The sequence below is a fragment of the Maylandia zebra genome, linkage group LG12, assembly GCF_041146795.1.
Source record: "Maylandia zebra isolate NMK-2024a linkage group LG12, Mzebra_GT3a, whole genome shotgun sequence".
In the NCBI taxonomy this organism is placed as follows: Eukaryota; Metazoa; Chordata; class Actinopteri; order Cichliformes; family Cichlidae; genus Maylandia; species Maylandia zebra.
Genome location: NC_135178.1, coordinates 20,089,251 through 20,110,394, shown reverse-complemented (window position 1 = coordinate 20,110,394; position 21,144 = coordinate 20,089,251). Strand labels below are relative to the sequence as shown.

At 41.3% G+C, this 21,144-nt stretch overlaps 2 protein-coding genes across 6 annotated transcripts; one reads left to right on the top strand and one right to left on the bottom strand.

Annotated features, from left to right (window-relative positions):
* The first annotated feature begins 47 nt into the window (after nucleotides 1-47).
* On the top strand, nucleotides 48-8,022 carry slc8b1 (solute carrier family 8 member B1). Of its 2 annotated transcripts, none has more exons than XM_023155397.3 (15): nucleotides 48-422; nucleotides 2,779-2,931; nucleotides 3,487-3,539; nucleotides 3,892-3,949; nucleotides 4,532-4,637; nucleotides 4,725-4,892; nucleotides 5,601-5,714; nucleotides 5,812-5,883; nucleotides 6,004-6,134; nucleotides 6,232-6,373; nucleotides 6,469-6,590; nucleotides 6,957-7,110; nucleotides 7,204-7,284; nucleotides 7,376-7,440; nucleotides 7,539-8,022. In XM_023155397.3, the coding sequence occupies exons 1-15, from the start codon at nucleotides 279-281 to the stop codon at nucleotides 7,728-7,730; spliced, it is 1,755 nt and encodes a 584-aa protein (XP_023011165.1). In that variant the 5' UTR covers nucleotides 48-278; the 3' UTR covers nucleotides 7,731-8,022. The 2 variants fall into 2 exon arrangements, with proteins under 2 accessions (XP_023011165.1, XP_004544573.1); XM_004544516.6 differs by having other exon boundaries at nucleotides 5,809-5,883.
* A 113-nt stretch (nucleotides 8,023-8,135) lies between these two features.
* tpcn1 (two pore segment channel 1) lies at nucleotides 8,136-20,852 on the bottom strand. Of its 4 annotated transcripts, none has more exons than XM_076890825.1 (26): nucleotides 20,720-20,852; nucleotides 17,294-17,427; nucleotides 16,045-16,221; nucleotides 15,216-15,329; nucleotides 14,435-14,565; nucleotides 13,989-14,077; nucleotides 13,829-13,863; nucleotides 13,634-13,692; nucleotides 13,338-13,437; nucleotides 13,103-13,219; nucleotides 12,856-12,980; nucleotides 12,717-12,765; nucleotides 12,558-12,619; nucleotides 12,417-12,463; nucleotides 12,277-12,333; nucleotides 10,828-10,881; nucleotides 10,619-10,691; nucleotides 10,249-10,356; nucleotides 9,989-10,150; nucleotides 9,772-9,887; nucleotides 9,598-9,644; nucleotides 9,440-9,508; nucleotides 9,130-9,226; nucleotides 8,906-9,045; nucleotides 8,736-8,816; nucleotides 8,136-8,649 (listed from the first exon to the last, which is right to left on the bottom strand). In XM_076890825.1, exons 1-26 carry the CDS (start codon nucleotides 20,808-20,810, stop codon nucleotides 8,506-8,508), a joined length of 2,478 nt encoding a protein of 825 aa, XP_076746940.1. In that variant the 5' UTR covers nucleotides 20,811-20,852; the 3' UTR covers nucleotides 8,136-8,505. The 4 variants fall into 4 exon arrangements, with proteins under 4 accessions (XP_076746940.1, XP_076746941.1, XP_076746942.1 ...); XM_076890826.1 differs by lacking the exon at nucleotides 20,720-20,852 and adding an exon at nucleotides 19,472-19,729; XM_076890827.1 differs by lacking the exon at nucleotides 20,720-20,852 and adding an exon at nucleotides 18,540-18,821.
* Between the last annotated feature and the right edge of the window lie 292 nt (nucleotides 20,853-21,144).

Below are 21,144 nucleotides of genomic sequence, written 5' to 3'. Positions count from 1 at the left end.
CCGTGAACGTGGCACATGTCTGATTGGGAAAGCAGTGGGAGGAGTTTTAGAGTAAGGTGTACAAAATGTTCAACGGGATTGAATCTGAGCTTAGACTGTGTGAACGCTTGAAAACAAGTTATTTAAGACCAGTAACAAATACGACAACCGGGACATGTTTTTGAGATCTTCGACTTAATTTTTAGGCTAACCGCCCGGGAATTAAAAGAGTAAACCAGCCCACGGATGTCCTGTTAGCTTCCCAGCAGAATGGAACTGGCTCCGGGATAAAGTGAATCATGTTTTGCGGTATTTTCTTGCCACTTTTCGTGGTGCTGCCGTGTGGCTGGCAGCTCACCTCGGGCTCAGAGCTTTTACGAAACGAGTCTGGTGTCCGGGTTGGAATGGCTGGACGTTGGTCTGAAAACAACAACAATGATGAGGTCAGTGAAATGTTTTTCTTTGCTTTTGCTTGGAAATGAGCGTGTTATCTGTGAGTGCTGTATTTTATTATCAGGTGTTCGTCAGCTGCTTGTTTTCTGGTTCAGGTCAGCAAAGGTTTTTTTTTTTTGGTTAGTTTTTTTTTTCACCTGTCACATGATTAGCGAAAGCTAAGGGCGTAAGTCAAGTTTGATCGCCTTGGTTCACATCCGTCAGTAAACTATAGACCCTCAGTGCAAAGCTGAAAAGAGCACTGAATGTGTGTGGTATACAGAAGGACCTCTGCATGGGTGGGTGGTGTGCTTTTTCTTGTTTTGCAGTGGATGAAAAACATACACAAAATTTGATCTGACATCTCATTCTGATTAGGGAATGTAGGTGTCTGATTTAAATCAAGTAAATCGAGCCTTCATGCCAAGCATAATACACACTGCAGTTTACCACTCCTCATCAAGACAGGTTTAGCTCAGGTAAAGCATCCCATACTCAGGACTCCCATCGGTCCACAGTTTTTGTGAAAATACGAAATACCCAGGGCCATCAGCTGTCACAAGCGGAAATGGTTAAGTCGGGATCTGAATTAAGTGAGCCTCATCCTCTAGTTTCTTTTTAAAAACTATATTATTTCACTCAATTCTTGACCCCCTTCGTCATTTTATTTGTTACAGTTTAGCAGTTTCACTCGTCACATGCAGTTACGCTGAAAAGGTATGCCATATATGTTGCCTTAAGGAAACTTGTATGGCAAGTCTTGTTTTTTACGTTTTCCAGTAAAGGTGAATTCAGGTGTCTGTTTATTGCTAAGGTTGTAGTGGTTGGCGTTGTACTAGACTGAATTTTAACGAAATGTGCAAATAATCATCTGGACAATATCAGTTTATCACAATCTATTTCTGTAAAGGTGATGAGTAGACTTGGATTGCATCAAAGTTACACCTCCGTTAGAGGTGTGTGTGTGTGTGTGTGTGTGTGTGTGTGTGTGTGTGTGTGTGTGTGTGTGTGTGTGTGTGTGTGTGTGTGTGATAAGACAAATTTGTTAATGTGGTCTCTTGGTATGCAGGCCCACTGTAAGCAGTGATCCAAAATTAAAGAGCTTTCTGGTGATTTGTTATTTATCACCTTATATCATGATTGCATGCATCTCAGTGCTGTTAGATGATGATGTTGTTGTTGTATCAAAATGTAGCGCCCATGTTCCACCTGTGGCTCAGGGGATTGGGAAGCTCATCTGTAACCGGAAGGTTGCCGGTTCGATCCCCCTGCTCTCTCTGTCCTGGTCATTGTGTCCTTGGGCAAGACACTTGACCCTACCGCCTACTGGTGTTGGCCAGAGGGGCCGATGGCGCGATATGGCAGCCTTGCTTCTGTCAGTCTGCCCCAGGGCAGCTGTGGCTACAACTTGTAGCTTGCCTTCACCACAGTGGAATTGTAAAGCGCTTTGGGTGCCTAGAAAAGGCAAATAAATGCAATCCATTATTATTATTATTATTATTATTATTATTATTACTTATATTCAGATGGATTTGTAGTGTGATTTCATTCATATTCAAATATATAAAGCCTAAATATATCTAAAAAGTATATAATGTATAAAGCCGGTTCAGATAGAGGGAGAGGAGGTGGAGGTGGTCAACAAGTACCTCGGGCTGTGGGTGGACAACAAACTGGACTGGTCATGCATCACAGAGCACCTGTATAAAAAAGCCCAAAGCCGACTGTACTTCCTCAGGAGGCTGAGGTCTTTTAACATCTGCAGGAAGCTCCTGAGGATGTTTTACCAGTCAGTGGTTGCTGGAGTACTTTTCTATGCTGTGGTGTGCTGGGGGAGCAGCACAGCAAAGGAGGACTCATCCAGGCTGGAAAAACTGATCAGGAAGGCTAGCTCTGTGGTCGGCATGAAGCTGGACACTCTGGTGACAGTGGCAGAGAAAAGGACACTAAAAAAATTGCTGGACATTATGAACAATGCTGGGCATCCTCTGCACACGGCCACAAACAACCAGAGGAGTCTGTTCAGTGACAGGTTGCTTCTTCCAAAGACAAGAACCAACAGACTTAAAAACTCCTTTGTCCCACACGCCATCAGACTGTTTAACTCCTCTCTGGAGGGGAAAGGGAGGGGAAACAGGAGGACAAAGGAGGGGGGACAACTAAGCTGTAGTGCCTCTTCACTTGTATTCTTATTCGAGGGATTAATAAAGTTTTATCTTATCTTAAACACAAAAATAAATGAATGGTACACTCACCTTCATCAGTCATTACGAAAGAGATGCACATGTTGTTGTTCCACTGTTTAAGCCACAAATGATTGCGTGAAAATGTTGAGCCATTTAGATAACTGTGTGTGTGTGTGTGCAGTGCGACTTGGTGATGAACTACAGCGTTGCAGACCGCTGTGCATTCGTGAAGAAAACACCAGACTGTTCAATGGAAGATGGCTTCATCAATTACCTTGAAGTGGCCTTCTGTCTGCTGCCTCCCAACCTCACACCACTCACCATCTCTTTCTGTGTAAGACTCTGAGTTATTTCTATATTATTTCTATAACAATTAAGCTGGGAGAGACCAGGTGGTATTATCCTTATAACATATTGGTCACCTTTTTACCTTGTGAGCTAAACCGTTTTTTAAATGTGGGTGAGAGGTGTTAGGTGCTTCTGTTTTTGGGCTTGGTTACTGTTTGTGAATCAACATAAAACTCACATGAGGAAGTAAACTTTGCTTCAACAGAACTAGAAAAACAATCAGCTTTTTGCTTTAGCTAAATGTGTTTTCATAATGGTGGATATTTTCCAGTTCCCCTGTTTGCAAGATACCCAAAGTCTTAAATGGGATTAACTGAAGTGTTTGGTTAAAAACAGTGTAAGTGAGAATCTGCAAATGAAACCTAAAAGAGAAATCTGTGGTCAGGGACAATATGACCAATGTAGTCAGTGTCATGTTTGTAAATGTAAAGGCACTCACACCTTTTTTTTTTTTTTTTTTTTTTTTTTTTTTCTTTTCTTTAAACAATAGTTTTTACCTCACAAACCAACAACTGCTGTCTTTTTTTCTGCTTCTCCACAGATTATATGGCTCTTCTTTTTGTTTATTATTCTGGGACTTACTGCCTCTAAGTTGTAAGTGTTGCTGGTGTTATTCAACACACACACACACACACATCATGGTTTCAGCGAAATGGTCGTGCAAAGAAAAGTCACATGAGTGGAGTTTTCACTACTGTTTCACTTTTGTTGCAAGATTGTGAGATTTCCTCAAAGAAAGAACTGTTGCTTCTGTTTTTTATTTATTTATTTATTTATTTATTTTTAAACCTACCCACTTCACTTTACACACTACTGCAAAGAAGCTGTTGTGTGTTCAGTGAAAAGTATCTATTGAGACATAGCTTTTTTGTAAATTGAGGTATTAAATTATTTTGTTTTCTCAATAAGATTATTGAATTGTATTTATTTTTCCCCCTCTCTCCAGCTTCTGTCCCAACCTGTCTGCCATCTCCTCCAGTCTGCGCCTCACCCACAATGTGGCCGTATCCTTTCTCTCCATCGCCTGAACACTACCCATGGGCTGCAGTCTGAAGTTTCTGTTTGACCTCTTAGACTGTTAAATATTAGAATATACAGTACTGGGCAAAATTATTGATCTACCTTTTTTTTGTTTCTTTTTCACTTCTTTGGAAGTGTGCAGCTATTTATTGAAATGTATGGAAATACAGACTAGAAGATGAGAAATAACTGAGTTTGTGCAATTCTACACTGCTCTAATAATGTTGACGCCATGAATACTTTTACACACAGTGGAAACCAATTTTTTTTTTTTTTTTTTTTTTTTTTTTTTTTCTATCAATATCACAAAAAACACTCACTCTACTGAAAAGTATCAGTACAAGAACTGGACTGAAAATGAGTGTAAAAGCAGCAAATGTTCAAAGAAATACTTAGAAATGCCTTCAAAAAGTCTGGAGAGCTATTGCTCAAAACCAGATTACGAGAAAGTCTGGCTCCTTGGAAGCCAAAAAATAAAGAAATAAGGGGAGGCTCAAAACTTTTGCACACTGTTTATATTATAGTTTCTGAGAAGAATATTTTCCTTGACTGCTGCCTGTGATCAGGGTGTGACATTTCTGGCTCTTGGTAATGGAGCTCCTGACATCTTCAGTGCCATTGCAGCATTTTCCCACCCGCACACAGCGGGGTTGGCTGTCGGAGCCTTATTTGGTAGGCACAGACTCGCGCACGCTCACACCGATATGTAAATAAATTTTAAAAACGCCTTGAGATGTGACAGCCTGTTTGCCTTTCCAGGAGCCGGGATATTTGTTACTACAGTAGTTGCTGGCAGCGTGGCGCTGGTCAAGCCTTTTGCTGTAGCTTCTCGTCCATTTCTGCGCGATGTCATCTTCTACATGGTTGCAGTGTTTTGGACTTTCCTCATATTGTACAGAGGAACTGTGACGCTGGGAGAAACACTGGGTATACAGCGACACACGCACACATGGTCTTGCATTAATTATGCATCCTATTTGACCTCTCGATTTTTCTTTGTTGGTCCGGTTTTAGAAAGCTTCTCATTGAATTTTGAACAAATATTATAATTTTAAATCTTTACATTTGTTCTAATTTGCCATCAGTGAATCCTGACTAGACTCGACAGCTCATTCATTTTCACTTTTGTTATTCTGCTTCTGACTTTTGTCTGAGTGTCAGTCAGTGGGCTGTTAGAAAAATGACTTTTGTTTCTTACGAGAACCACACAAACATCTTAGCGTAATTAAACACGTGATCATTAGTCATCTGTAGTCATAATACTCCTGATCTCAAACATGGCATGGTGGTAAATTTGATTAATTTGTCCTGAATACGACTGTGTGTGAGCCTTTAGTCCTCATTAGTTTTTACCACTAATGACAAGTAAACTTAACACCTTCTTTCTGCTCTTCACAAATTGCAATATCCTGTGAAATGTGATTGATCGTGAGCCAGATCAGCGGCTATGTCGTTGGTCTGGTTTTTACAGCTTAGGTGTGAAACCCACAGGGCCAAAAAGAAGAGGTTAATTAAAACTAGTCTTGACTAGGTTTAATTAGTTGGAAAACATGTCTCTGTGTGTGTGCTTGCTTGTGTGTAATGTTCATCATCCCTACATGTCTTTACTATAATATCTTTCTTTCTTTTTTCTAGGGTACCTTGGCCTCTACGTCCTGTACGTCGTGATTGTTATCATCAGTGCGTTCATTTACAACCGGCAAAAGTATTCTGACAACACGAGTGTCCAGAATGTTACACATGTTCCAGGTTGGATATATAAACACACACTCTTACACACAGACAAATAAAAACCACACAGTTCCAAGTGATGTTGTTTTTTTGTTTTTGTTTTTCTTTGAAGCAGACTTTCATTCGTCTGACTCATCAGATGATGACGTTCCCTGTCTGACAGGCAGGAGTATTCATCAGGAGTATGGTAGGAATGCAGCAGCCTCCATTTAAAAAAACAAAAAACAAACAAAAAATAAACCCAAAAGTAAATTTACTGCAGCACATTCCTGAGTGACAGATCATAATTTACACCTGTGTGTTGCAGAGTCAGAGTATCGACCACTTCTGCCCTACTCTGAGTCTACAAGTCAGATCCTGCTGAGCTCTTTGAATCCAGTCGACAACCGTAGGTGGAGGAGGAAATCATGGAAGTGGAAAGTCCTTAAAGTATTCAAGGTACTGGTTCACAGACTTAAGTGAAATCCAGTCAAAACTTGTCTTTCAATGTAAATTAAAGTAAATTATTCTGTGGTTCTTGGTCTGAACCCATCAGACTCCTCTGGAAGTGCTGCTGCTGCTCTGTATCCCTGTGGTTGACCCTGACAAAGAAGACAGAAACTGGAGACGCCCCCTAAACTGCCTCCACCTGATCACTGCTCCTCTGGTGTGTGTGCTCGTCTTCCAGTCTGGAGCATGTAAGTGCTTAACATTTTACAACAGAAGCAGCTTGAAGTCCTAGTCTTAATCAAAATAAGCATATGATTAAATTATTTTCTTTTTAATTTATCAGATGGAAATTATATGATCCAAGGGCAGTTTCCCCTCTGGCTGCTGTTTCTCCTGCTGGGACTTTTTGTTTCTGCTATTGTCTTCTGCTCAACCAGCAATGACTGTCCTCCAAGATATCACTCAGTAAGTGCGTGTGTGTGTGTGTGTGTGGACTAAGTGTGATGATGATGATGATTACTCCTTTTTGTAATACTGTAGCCAAGTGGGACAGTGGTGCAGTAGTTGGCACATATCAGTTTCAAGCCCCTCTAGCCCCCCCCCCCCTCTGCACCTGCCTGCTAATTAACACAAATTAAGTACAGCTGAGGCTGATGGATATCCGGTAACTGCTGGTTTTGTTTTAGCAACACTGCCATCAAGCTTCTAAGGTGGCTTAAAATATTTGAGTTTCTCATATTGATTCAAGATTAAAGCTACATCACAGGTCTTTACATTTATGCTATGATGATACTTGTTTGTAAATTTCTTGTCCTTCCCCTCCCCTCCCAGTTCTTTGCTCTTTTGGGGTTTGTGGTGAGTGCAGTGTTGATCAGTGCGGCGGCCTCTGAAGTAGTCAGTCTTCTGCACATGCTCGGGGTTGTGCTGCGTCTGAGCAACACTGTGCTGGGATTGACTCTGTTGGCCTGGGGAAACAGCATTGGAGGTAATGCTTAAAAACTTCATTCAGTATTTTTCTCCAAAAACATACTATATGTAACTTTAGTTGTTTAAAAAAAAAATTGTCTCTTATTTTCAGACTGCTTTTCTGACATCACCATCGCTCGGCAGGGTTACCCACGGATGGCTATATCTGCCTGCTTTGGAGGCATCATTTTCAGTATCCTTGTTTTTGTGACTCTCTGTAAAACAACACCTATCATGCATGTATAAAAGAGGCTTTTAGTATCCTTGACTCTTACTTCCTTCAGACATGTTGTTTGGAGTGGGTTTAGGATGTCTGGTGCAAATGCTCCAAACACATGCCGACGTGCAGGTAATTTCCTCTAAGATGCAGCGTAATCTAACCCAAGCTACACGAGCCTGTTTCAGACACTATGAAGATAATAAGCCTTTGTTCTTGTTCCTTCTCAGGTTGAACCAGAAGGTTTGCTGACATGGATTCTTGCAGGATCTCTGGGTTTGTCTTTGGTCCTGTCCTTTGTCATCGTTCCACTGTGCCGCTTCCACTTGGGTCGGGCCTATGGCATCTTTCTCCTCATTTTCTATGTCATCTTCCTTATCATTGCACTTCTTACAGAGTTTGGCAAGATTCGTGTTACGTAGACCTGATGCTGCGGCCGGTCTGAAAAATTACAACTACAACTATTTATGCACTATTTTTTTTTTTTTTACAAGAATCAGCTGTAACCTTTGTTCCACTTGACTACTACCCACAGAGTTCCTGTGGTTGGATAATGAAATCAGGCGAGCAAAGTCTGCTCAGGGAGGACTGAAACGACTCACACTGTGCCTTTTGTAATTTGAAACACTGAATTGTCTCCATTAATTATTGATCTAAATGTTAATGACTTGTGCATGCTGCTTTGGGGTAATTAAATGATTTTGGTTTAATTTTTTTGGGGTGTATGTGCTTTCATTTTTTTCCCCTCTAACTTCTCTAAATAGAGTAAATAGGTAATTTTTACAGCCAGCAGTGTTATAATCCAGCAACATCAATGAACATCACAGTTTGACAAGTTCTAACAGTTTATTCAAATAAACTCAAATACATTACAGAATAAGAAGTTATATAAAAGTAAAATATTATAAGTCTGCTGAGACATTAGTTGAGGGAAAATGTCATTTGTTCAGTTGAGCTAAAAGGAGTATTAAGTGTTTATATAGTTCGGTCTTTGGAAAACTCAGTGGGTGTGTTAATACTGATCAGAGGAGTCGTTAAACTAAGGCATCAGGTTTAGATGCGTCATGGTTTACCATAGGGCACAAAAGGCCAACAGCAGTATATGCACACATAATATGGGAGTCCAGGCTTCCTGATTTTGCCTTTAAAGGAAAACGTTGGAATGACAATGTGCATGTTTCCCTAGCAAACTTTGCATTAATTGATGCTGTGAGGTCCAGTCTGTGAGTTGAGCTGAGGCTCTGGGAAGGGAGACAAGTCAGGCATGGGGCTGTCTGGATCCCGCTCCAGGCTTTGGTCTGGTTCAGGCAGGGCTTCCCTCGAATATTCTGCATACCACTCCTTAAGAAACAACACAGAAAAGACCAACACATCATGATAGTCCAAGTCCTGACATGGTATTCAGGATTACATCTTTAGTTTCTTACCTGTATCTCCTCCTCGTACATTTTCATGCTGAGGTCGCTCTTCGTCCTAGACCTGCGACCTAGGTACACTAAAGACGAGTGCTGCGCACAACAAATCAGGAGTAAAAATTAATTAGAGGGACTTAAAGAGCAGAAGAAGACGACTTCTTGCTGTTTGCGTGTGTTCTTACCCCACTTTTGTCCATAGTCTGTAAGACTCCCTGGAGAGAGCTGAGGGAAGACGATCCTGGGCACATCTGTTTGTACAGCTCGAGAGCGGCGAGAACGTCATCACGACTCACCTCTACTTCAAACACGATCCCATTCTCATCTACAGCGTGTACAAACACATTTAATTTAGATCCTGGCTAACAACTCTTAACCTGCATACAATCTCACACACACTCAAACCCACCCTCTGGATTTTCTAGCGGTTCCCGGTTCTTGCGACTGTAGTTCATGCGGAACACAAATGCATCTAAAATGAACGCCACGATAATGGTCATCACCACCTGCACAGACAAAACATTGTATGCAATATGGTTACATTCCCACACACTGATTCTTCAGTAGATTATGCAGAGGACAACATTAAAGTAAGACTACACAGGCTCCTCAGGGCAGGATAGAAACATTGAAAAAGGAAAAAAAAAAGGCTTCAATTTGTCTCAGATATGCAAAACCTCTGAGTTTTGTTTTGTTCCTCTGTTCGCATTCCTACTCACCATTGTAACTATATAAAAAGTCATGAAGTACAGACGGCTCCAGTGGCTCGTCATAGACGTCACTCCTTCCTGTGAAAGAGCAAAAAGCAGTCAGACACCCGACGATCTGTGCTCAGGCTGCCGAGTGGCGACAGATTTTGAACCACAGATAATCTCACCATAGTGATGTACCAGTTGTTGACCACGGTCAGTTCAAACAGAGTCACTGGAGATAAACAAAAAATGAGTAAATGTTTTTAAAATTCTAGAAAACATAACGCACATGAACACACAACAGATGTAGATAATATACAAAGACAGAATTTTGACAAAAAGGAAAAAGGGATTATTACCAAAGCTACTGAGGATGTTGTTGAAGTTATTGAGATAATAGTAGCCCTCTTCCAGCACTGTTTTGTTGCCTTGTGTGTTGTTGATCAGTCTGTAGGAATCGGCCACTGTGCTCGTACTGAGAGGGAGAGAAAAAAGGAAGAATAAATTAATGAAGTAATGAATCGCCAATGGAGAGACCCACTTTTTCCATTTGCGTCTCATGACACGACTACTCACTTGCAGCAGTTGGGGTAAACCACATCTGCAAAGAACTCCATTCCCACAATAGCAAAGGAATAGTAGAAGATGATTAATGTCAACCCTAGACTGGCCATCCTGGGGAAGAGCTCAAACATGGTGTCTAAAACATTACGATACCTCTGCTTTATCTTAAATAACCTGCAAAAGGCAACACACAGAAATTTGAATGTAAAATTAATTACTATTGCCATTATGTGCATATATGCTGTCACGTTAAAGGAGATTGAAAATCATACCTTAGCAGCTGAAGCGGTCTGAGAATTACAATAAAGTAGAACGGCTCCTTATCGAAGGCAAGAGCAATGAGGCCCAAGAAGGCAAAAACCGTCACAGAGAAGTCAAACCTGGACGGAAGAGCACAATGAGGATTACCAGCAAAAGCAGAGAAACAGGGTTTCATATCAGCTCAGAGGTATTTCTGTGATTTTCTTTTAAATATAAGTAGGCCTACTGAAAAACAACATGTCACGTTTAATTATTAAAGATTCCTAAAATTTCCACACTCAAATGGAGTCTGTTGATTTAGACATTGTTTGTGTTTAACAGAGTGCACAGTTTGAGTTTTGGATGCAGCACAGATTTGTGTTTTCAATGTGTGTTACTCACAGATTCCACCCAGAGCTGAAATAGGCAACTGGCCCCAAACCTGATATTTTCAATAACACTTCTACACCATAAACTGAAAGTGGAAGGACAGACACACAGTGTAAACGACTGTAATTAATCCTCGACACCTTATGACATTTTAATACTATCTGGACTTTCTATGTGGGGTGCAGGGTTTGGGTGGGGAGGGTGCCATGCAGCCTACTTACTGGTCAGAAAAACAATGTAACTCCAGGGAACCAATTTGGACCAGGAAAATCCACCTGCAAGAGGAGAGGAAGGTAAAACACCTGGAGTATTGGAACACATGCCTTAGTACTGTGCAAGTACTGTGCAAAAGTCTTGGGGCATTTTTTTAAATATATTGCCAGGAAATTAAGCGCAGTTATTCACTGGAACACATGTAAACATACGTGTATAAAGCAAAAACTGAGTTTATACAATTATAAAGAGCTTGAAATTCAATATTTGGTATGACCACCTTTATTCTTCAGCACAGCCTGAACTCTCATAGGCATAGGTCTTCAGGAATACTGACATTCAAAGCTCTTCTTTGGATGTTGGCTCCCTTTTAGTTCTGCTCTCCATCTAGATGATCCCACACTGCTTCAATAATGTTGAGGTCCAGGTTCTGGGGAAGCTAACCTACCTAGGTAGATTAAACACATTGCCAATGTGTTTGAGTTCATTGTCATGCTAAATAATTAAGCTGTTGTCAGTTAGACGTTTTGCAGAATATACTGCATGATGAATCCAAATCTGGCAGTACTTTTCTGCATTCACAATCCTGTCAACAGCCCCAACACCACCGGCTGAAATGGAGCCCCAAACAATGAGAGAGTCTCCAACATGTTTTACAAATGGCTGTAGACACTCACTGTTGTACTTCTTTTCTGACTTCCTCTGTACATACTGACAATGATTTGACCAAAAATGTCAAATTTGTGTTCTTCAATCTATCAGACACATTTTCCACTGATTCAGTCCAGTTCTTGTGTAATTTGGCAAACCTCAGCGTTTTCTTCCCATTTCCCTTCCTCAAGAATGGCTTCTTGACAGCCACCCTTCCACTGAGACCTTTTCTGATGAGGCTTCAGTGAACAGTAGATGGATCGACTGAACGGCCAGATGCATCTCTCGGGGTCCTGCATCAGGTCTTTGCTGAATTTCTTTCAATTTCTTAAGGACATGACTTTCAGATGTTGTTCATTTGTGCTGTTTTTCATAGATTCAACTATAGAAATGGAAACAAGTTATCCCTTTCTACATCAGGGTGCTAGTAATAATATGCCTAAAGATAGAATATTAATAATTATTATTTTTCTGCTTAGTTGTCTTTTATGTGTAGACACAACACTGGTTCATCCCTTGAGTTAGGGGCCTTTTTTATCATTGAATGAGTCATAGGTCAGAGTTAAGCGGTTTATCAAACAACAAAAACATTCCACTGAAAACAGTCAGGGATGAGGACTGGCCTAAGTAAAAAAGCAGCCAATGTCGAAAGAAAAACTTTTAAAGACCTCCAGAAAGAATGGAGAACTATTGCTCAAAACCAATTTAAAATGACAAGAAAGTCTGGCTCCTTTAAGGCAAAATATCAAGATATGAGGGGTTCGTGACTTTTGCACAGTACTGCAGATTACGGTTAAAGATCTTACTATTCAGCTGGTACGTCTCCACAAGGATCCAAACACCGTTGATGGCCACCACCACATCTACAGTCACAAAAAAACTTTGATAAGAGACTTTGATCAGTATCACTGATAGCAGCTGGGAGAAGATCAATGATTACACTTACACATAGTATACTGAAAGGCCTTTGACTTCACAAGCAAATGGATACCTAATAAATTGGAGAGGAAAGTATCCACAATAAGGGATCAAGAGCCAATCTTATTTTGCCTGACAACAGAAGAAAAGAGAGAAAGAGAACTTTCCTTTGAAAATGAGGAAGGCTGTGTGTGGAAGATCATCAAACCAGTGTTCTCCACTGCGACGTGCCTAAACAACACACAGATTGACAGTAAATGTATATTTGAATCAACCAGAGGAGCACAAAAATAGAGCAGCTACACAGCAGAAATGTCAGGCTAATTACCTTCCATTTAAGGCCAGTGACCTCATAGAACTTATAAAAGTCCTGCAGGCTGCAACAGAACACACCACCATTAAATCAGTGACAAAGCAAATCAATGTAAAAGGATTTTCATTCTGAGAAGTGGAAGAGAGACAGTTACCTGAGCATGGGAGCCCCTGATGTGTTAAGAGCTTTGTAAGTGAGGAATCGGTCTCTTGCAGACATGCGTGGTCTGTAAAAACGCATCAGACCATCGAACTGCTTCAGAGACACACCCATCGGTCTCTGTGTAACACAGAGAAACATAAGAAAAGCTTAAGAAAACACCTGACAGTGTTAAAGAAAAAGGAAAGACATGTTACAAATAATAATAATAATAATAAAAAAAACAAAAAAAACAGGCCTACCTGACGGCTAACTAACAGCTGAAAGGCATGGTCGATAGCAGAGCGTTTGTGAAGCAAGAGAGATTTAAACTTCATTTTCTCAACATCATTAAATGTATCAAACACGACCGCCAGGAGCTGGAGAGGGGGGCACAGACGGCGATGATGAGTAACTGGGAAAACTTCAAGCCGTGTGTATTTTCAATAGGACTCAAAGACATCTCAGAAATTGTGAAAAAAAACAAGCTTCTTCTACCAGGTTCATGATAAAGTAGAGCTCGATAGAGAGGTATACAATGAAGAAAACACAGGACCAGCGGTTCTTGGAGTATGCTGGCATCATCACATCAGGGAAACTACAAAAGTGAAAGAGAGATGTCATCAGATGCAGACCGAGTCATAAGATGCAAAAAAAACCAAAAAACTGTGGAAGCAGATTAAGCAAAAGTGGTAAAAGGATTTATGAGAAGCTCTAAACGTGGTGAGCACTGCTTACATGCCCCATGTGTAAAGATAACCAAGCGGCAGTAGTACGTGTATTGCCGTGCTTACTTTGCTGTGGTCAGCAGCACAAACAGGCTGACAAGGCTGTTCTCCATAGTGTTGAAGTACTGTGGTGAGAGGATAGGGTTCAAGACAGGAAATATGACCAGACACAAAACTGGCACAAAGAGAAGAACCACCCAAATCCCTGAAATGACATAACTCAAACAAACTCTTGTAAGTGAGATGGAAGACTCAACATACCGGATCAGAGGTGTTCGTGGAGAAGAGACAGAAGCCTGGAGGACACAAAGAGCTAATCAAATACAAACATTAACAAAAACAGCGTTTCCTCTGCTTGAATAAACAAGTTTAACAAATAGAGGACAGAAAATAATCAAAGTGTTTCTTTATGCACTCTTACCAAGAATAGCAAATATAACCATGAAGAAAAGCAGCAGCAGGAGGATGTCAATAAAAGGCGGGAGAGACTGGAAGATCTGACGCAAGTTTCTGATTGGATGAAAGAAACCTCGTCAGTGACAACTGCCTTGTGGGTGGCCACAATAGAAAACAAAAGAACTTCTCAGAAACATTTGTTAGTAAGATAGATGGAGCTGAAATCTCACTGAGTTTGTTTAATTTTGTCTGGCTTTACAAACCTACAGAGTTGAGTCACCGTTTTCTTTCATATGACAAGACTTTTGCTTGGAGCCCGGGCGGGGACGACTAGTCTCTCTGTTCCCGCTAGTATTTTCCAGTATGCAAGTCAAATGTGTGCTCAATCAAAAATGTAATGTCTATTTTGTGGCAATGTCTTGGGCCAGACTGAATCTGTGTGTGTGTGTGAGTGTGTAGGTCATTATTTACCTGCGCACAGCACCACAATATCTACAGTCCACCAGGAATATTGGTCTGAGCGCTCTGGTCACTCGCATGTGAGAAGTTTGTCGGATCAGAACCACTATGGCCTCCACAAACTGTACCAGTAACACACACGTCTGTGCAAAGAGAGAAGACAACATGTACAGTGTAGGATAATGAAAGCTGAATCCCAAACTATAACATCAGATCTGCAGATAGCAAAGTTTAATCGCCTTTCTTCAGACTAATCCCTAATTTAGACGTCTGTTGGGAATCTTTGTATCACCTACGTAAGTGGTCAACGTCGTTGCTCACATTTATGCTTGTGTGTGTGTGGTGTGTTACATGTTAATTAGCGTGTGGTCCTGTCCCGATGTTTTATACGCGATGGTAACTGATAGAAAAAAAATTAAGTGCTGCAAATGTTTTTCCCTCTTGGGTCCTCGCTTTTTGTTGTGCTCAGTTCGTGTGTGTGTGTGTGTGTGTGTGTGTGTGTGTGTGTGCGTGTGTGTGTGTCTTTTCCCCAGAAGCAAACATATCTGTCCCTCTGTTTTCCCATTTTTTTGTACATTCCCTCATTTGAAGTCATCTGAGATTATTAGTAGATACAACTATGGTATGAATTTGAAAAACCCAGTTGACTTTCTTTTTGAGTTATCATATTCACGAGGTTTTTTAGAAAACATGACCTCTGACCGTAACTGAGATCCACACAATGTAACAGCAACCCGACTGCCACACACACACACGCACAATAATTATGAAATTATTAACATGTAACAGTTACCTTAACCATTGTCCTCTTGTGCCGTATGAAGGTGTGGAAGCCTAACCAGCGGAGTTTCATGCATAGCTCAAATGCCACCATAACCAAAGCCAGCAGCTCCAGCGTGGCGTGGACCTGAATGACATCAAATACACAAGTTATAAAGGAAACTAGCCACTCATTAGTCATTTTGTTAGGTACACCTATTAAACTGCACATCAACACAAGTCTTTAATGAGCCAATCACATGACATATCACATGGTGTTTAGGCATGTCAAGGGAACCTGCTGGTAGAACTGGTGTACACAACATGAAAGCATGGATCCCTCCTGTTTTGGGGTTATGATTCATGATGCTAGTGGTGTAATGAGAGATATTTTCTAGGCACACTTTGGGCCCCTTAGTACCAACGGAGCATCCTTTAAACAAACCAAATTGTTGCTAATCATTTGGATGGCTTTATGACCACATTGTGCCCATCTTCTGATGGCTGCTTCTAGCAGGACAACACACCATGTCACAAAACTAATCTCAAACTGAGACAGAGAATTCACTGTCCTCAAATGGCCTCCACAGTCACCAGATTTCAATCAGAGCCCCTTTGGGATGAACTGGAGATTCTCATCACGGATGTGCAGCCAACAAATCTGCAGCAACCGTGTGATTCTATCATGTCTATGAGCAATTTTTCCTGCACCTTGATGAATCTGCAGAATTAGTACAGTTCTGAAGAGGAAAAGGGTCCAACCCAGTGTTACCAAGATGTAAATTAGAAAGTGGCCTGCGACTGTAAGGTAAAGTTGTGTTATTAGTTCATATTAGTATGTTAGCGAGTAGAGATTCACTCACATAGACATCCAGGCGCAGTGAGGGTACAGCAGGAGCCTCGCACAGTGAGAGCATCAGCAGCAGCAGGCCTGTCAGCAGCTCCATCATGTAGAACAGGTGGTTGTGCGCAAACAGGTACGCCGCAAGTGCCTTTGGGTTTCGAGGGTGAGTGAAGAACTTATCATTGTTCTCTCCTTCCTACACAGAAAATGTAAAAGTTACACATTTGTGCATACAAGTTGGCAAAAGTGATGGATGGATGGATATGAACGTTTCTAATTTTTTAAACAGCTTTAATTCCCAGAGTGTTTTGTTTTTTTAATTGGTTTTTCAATTTTTTTCTTCCACGGGAGACATAACAGAAAATGTTTTTCTGCACTTAATTTAAACTGAGCAGAACTCAACATTCAGACCAACGATGTAAAAAGAACTTCTCAAAGGCATACAAATGCACAAGTGTGCTTACGGTTATTTGTACTTTGCAGCTCTTCCAATGATTTAAAACAGGCCAACCAAATCTAGGAGCCACTGCCAATTTTAGAAAGTAAAACATTCAGACATTGATAAGAGACACACAGATAAATATTGATTGACAGCAGCTTTCTTGTCTGATTTATCAGTGTTTATGAGTTTGTTCTTTGACATTAATTTTGCACTGGTTGGATATTCAAACATATAGTGAGAAAGAGAGAGACTTTAAAACAGGAATTTATTTGTAATAAAGATTGCTTCTTTCCCTAAAAAGAAAATTAAAAGCAAACCGACCAGTACTGGCCAACTTGGCATCTCCATCGTATCAGTTCAAAGGTTTTACAAATCAATAATCTACATTCTGTTGAATGTGTCGATACCATTATAAAAGTCAGATTTTTGCATAAACGCTGTGTATAAATCAACAAATCTGCCAATAATCAACCAATAAAATCAGTCGGGTAGAATTTTTACACCAATTGTGGCTTTTTAAAATACAGTTACAAAACCTTATGAGGTTATGTTTTTGTATCAGCAACAAGACAAAAACCCCATTTTTGGCAAAAAGTTCCTTTCATGTACATCAACACTGCCTTTGTATTTTATTTTGCACAGTTTTGCATGTTTATAGATTTATAACATCCTGCAGCTTTTCAGGATGTAAATATAGCTCACGGGGAGAGGACAAGGTCTAACTATCTTTAACTAATACAGTGTAGAAGGTATAATAAAACTATAATGTGATCATGTGAATGAGTGCATACACTAATAAATGCAGCAATGCTCTGGTTGTAAATACCTGCAGGTAGATGGCTGCCTCTTGGTAGTTCATCTCCCAGCTTTGTCGCAAGGACACATTTTGGGATCTGTAGTTTTGTGGGCCAGGTGTTGAGATCACAGCGTTGTTAACTACGTCATAACTGCCTCCTCCATCTGGAAGACAAGACTTAATTGTGAGTGTTCTCATACACCCCTTATTTATGTGAGTCACACAAAGGGGTATCCGCCTACCAATGCATTCTAGTTCTAGCTGTAAGGCAAAGGATGAAGTCACTACAGGGCTCTCGATATGCGACTGATCTTCACGGAAACCAGCTGCCTGTGTGTGCGAACTCTCCATTTGTCAGTCTGGATTCATCAGCTGTGTGACGGTATTAACATCCCTTACTTCCAAGGACCAAGTGTACATGTGTGTCCCAGTCACAGTATGCTGGTCTCGTTCCAGCATCAATACACATCTGGAGATACAGATGGCCAGACATTCCACACAGACCTGATGCAAACAACAGAAACCAAGTCACAAGTGGATCCGGATGAAATCCTTACAGATCCGGAAATATCCCGGAGATCAAAAGGACTCTGGAGAGCAGACCCCTTTTAAAATGATCACAGATGCTCTTGAGGTTCTGCACTTGTAGTTCTTTGAGAATCAGTTGCTTGTTTTGGAACAAAAGTCACACAGAAGAGTGATATTACATTTTTTGCCAGACTGAAAAATTACCTCCTCCTGACTCTGTGGCACAACATGAACCTTGATCCCAGTGCTGCCAGTCAGTAATAAAGTGTGCTTTCAATCACATCACATTTGCTATTAAGCCTCTGTCATACCACAAACAGGATGCAGGCACGAGACAGAAAAACCACAAAAGGAACTGATTTTGCAATACCAGACGACAGCGAGTGACTAACTTTGGAAGACACGAAACTCCTATGTTAGGGCTTAAAACACAAACATAATATCGTATAAATTAAGTCAAGTGACCAAGATAAAATCCAGACAAAGTCAGTATTCAAACTCAAGCCTGGTCCCAGGTTCTTCCTCAAACAAAGCTGTCCCTCCATGCGGCTTTCTGCAGCTGCATACTTTACTCTGGCGCAAGTCTGTTGGGGTACTCTTCCCACACACTGTACATCACATATTTTCTCTTCGGGCACGACTCCTTAGAATCCAACGTGCTGCAGGTCACAGATGTTTTCTATCCACCATGACAGCAGCAGACTGAGCTGAAACGAGAAGCTTAAGTTCCAATCCAGTGGCAGCCTACCCGTTACTCTGACAGAAGTACACCCATCGTCTGCTGTGTGCCACTCCGACCACGCATTTGTTTGAGAACAATAATACGTTTGAAGCTCCCAGTCAATAACACAGTGACGTCAGGCTCACATAAACAGATCCAGCAGTCATGTCTACTTGTCCCAGAAAAATAAAGGGTCCGGAACATGGGCAATAAAAACTAAATTCCTCACTTCTATCCAAGCATGTGATTTGTCACTCAAGTGATAAGAGGCAGCTTTATTTCATAGAGTCCAGGTTCATACTCCCTCTATTTCCAGAAGGCTTTGGCAGCAAGCAGGCAAGAACAGCAGGACTTGTCCCACTTGTACACCACTCCCATATATGACAGAAAAAACACTCCTCTCCTCTTCCTGTTCATGCCAGAGCTAGAGAAAATGATACTCACTCACACACACGCACACACACACACACACACACACACAAACACACGCTACCCATATGCACCGGGGAGGGGCTGAGGGGCACACAGTTCTAAGCTGAGCCAGCAGTTTTTCAGATGGGTCATTTTGTAGCTTATATGTGAGGAAAACAAAGGCAGCAGGATTACTATGTCAAGCAGATGCACAGATACTCATACATGCTCCACCCACACGTGATCCCAGAGCCTGGTGGACAATCTGTTTTCTCCATTCAAACAGCAGAGCCTGGATGTGCAACATATATGCAGCTGACTGTCAACATTACAGCGCTTCTGACTGCACCAGTGCATTATGGTAAGTTAAAAAAACAACATTAACTCCATCTATAAACAGCTATAATAAAATAAACAGTTTATGCAAACGCTCCTCTCTGAATACTGTAGTGTACAGTAAAAACAACCATCAGAGTTCAATACTCAGCTGACATTTTATCTGGACTACCTTTAGAAAAGTATTGATCGAACTGTATTTGTTTAAATACCTGGTGTCAACCATCCAAAGCGATAAACAGCGGCACAAGAGAGATGAAGAAGAGAGTGCAGGCAAGGTGGAGTGGTTGGAGACAAGTGCCAGGGGTGGTTTGTGACAGAAGGACATACTGCTGAGTTATAAGAAATACTGTTCGCAGAAAGTCATCGCCTTATTTGTCTGATTAGAAGAGAACAGAACATACTGGAGTTTTCTGCCCCATCTCAGCAGGAGCAGATAAACAGGGAGCCAAGGTCGTAGCTTAGGCGCCGTGTGAGAGAAAGCATGTGATTGTTTAGGCTTTTATGATTAGGTGGGGGCCACTAGAGGCTATAAGAGTTTGATCAATGCTCCACCATTTTGAGATCTGATGCTGTCTGCGTACGGTGTCCATCTCCCACGCGTGTGATCATTAAAATCATCGTTTGAATCAACCCGGCCGGACCAGTGTTGTTATTGTGGTTTTTCCTCTTTCTCCATCCCCAATATTTGAATCCGTAACAGTTTACAAAATGATAGTGAGACCTGCTGCAATGTACAGTTTGGAAATAGTGGCTGTGACAAAAAAACAGAAGGCAGAGCTGGAGGTGGCAGAGTTTTGATTAGGAGTCACCAGAATGGACAGGATTAGAGATGAGTATATCAGAGGGACAGATCAGGCGGTGGGCTTAGGAGACAAACTTCAAGGGGCAAGGTACAGTGGAGAGATAGTGGATGTATTTAACAAAGGATCCTGAACATGGAGCTGCCAGGCAGGTGAAAAGGAGGAAGAGCACAGAGAAGATTCAAGGGTGTAGACAAAAAGAGAGGGTTGCCGGGACAAAGGAGGATGTAGGAATAGGGTGAGATAGAGGGAGATAATCTGCTGTGGTGACCTATGAAGTGAGCAGCCAAAAGAAGAAGAAGCAGACTGAACCTGTACAGAAGTAGTGATTTAACTTATTGAATCTTAGAAACTTGGGTGTGTTGTAATTTTGACCCTAATAGTGTATTTAAAATGTTGGGGGTGAACGAACCCCCAACACCACAGCCTTCTTAAAGGTGGGGATTATTACACAGGTGTTACACAGGAGTGCATTAGTTTTGGCCGGGTGTGCTTTCTCAATGGGATCTGTGTATTACTTGTATGTCTACTGCGACAGCATTACAGTAGAGACACCAAACCACTTCCCCCGATCATGTTCCTTTCCTTGGTGTACATGTACATTGTTTGCATTGCTTGACTACAGAGGTATGTGATGATATCACTGTATAGACTTACTTTCGTCTCCTCTTTCAGGCTCCTCGCTGAGCAGACCACTATTTGCTTCGTCCCAGGTTAAGATGAGAGGCACATCGTCGTCAGTCTCCATGCTAGCTAGCAGATAAACAGACTGCAACCTGCTTGGAATTCCACCTTTTTGTCAGACTTAATCACAGCTACCTAACAGCTAAATAAGTGTAAGGTTTTCTCCGCAAACAGCAGTAGAACTGCACATCTTGTTGAGGACGGACGGCAGGGTTAGATATTAGCAGACAAACCGAACAGTTTCTATCCTGTGTTATATGCAAGTTCAAATATCGATAGTAGAATAGTCAAAAACAGGCTCTAGCGCCTTTTACAGTATGCTACACAGACATGGGGTTGGGGAGCTTACAGATTTGGTGTCTTCCTTGTCACAAATATCTCTCTCCGATTTAACTGTC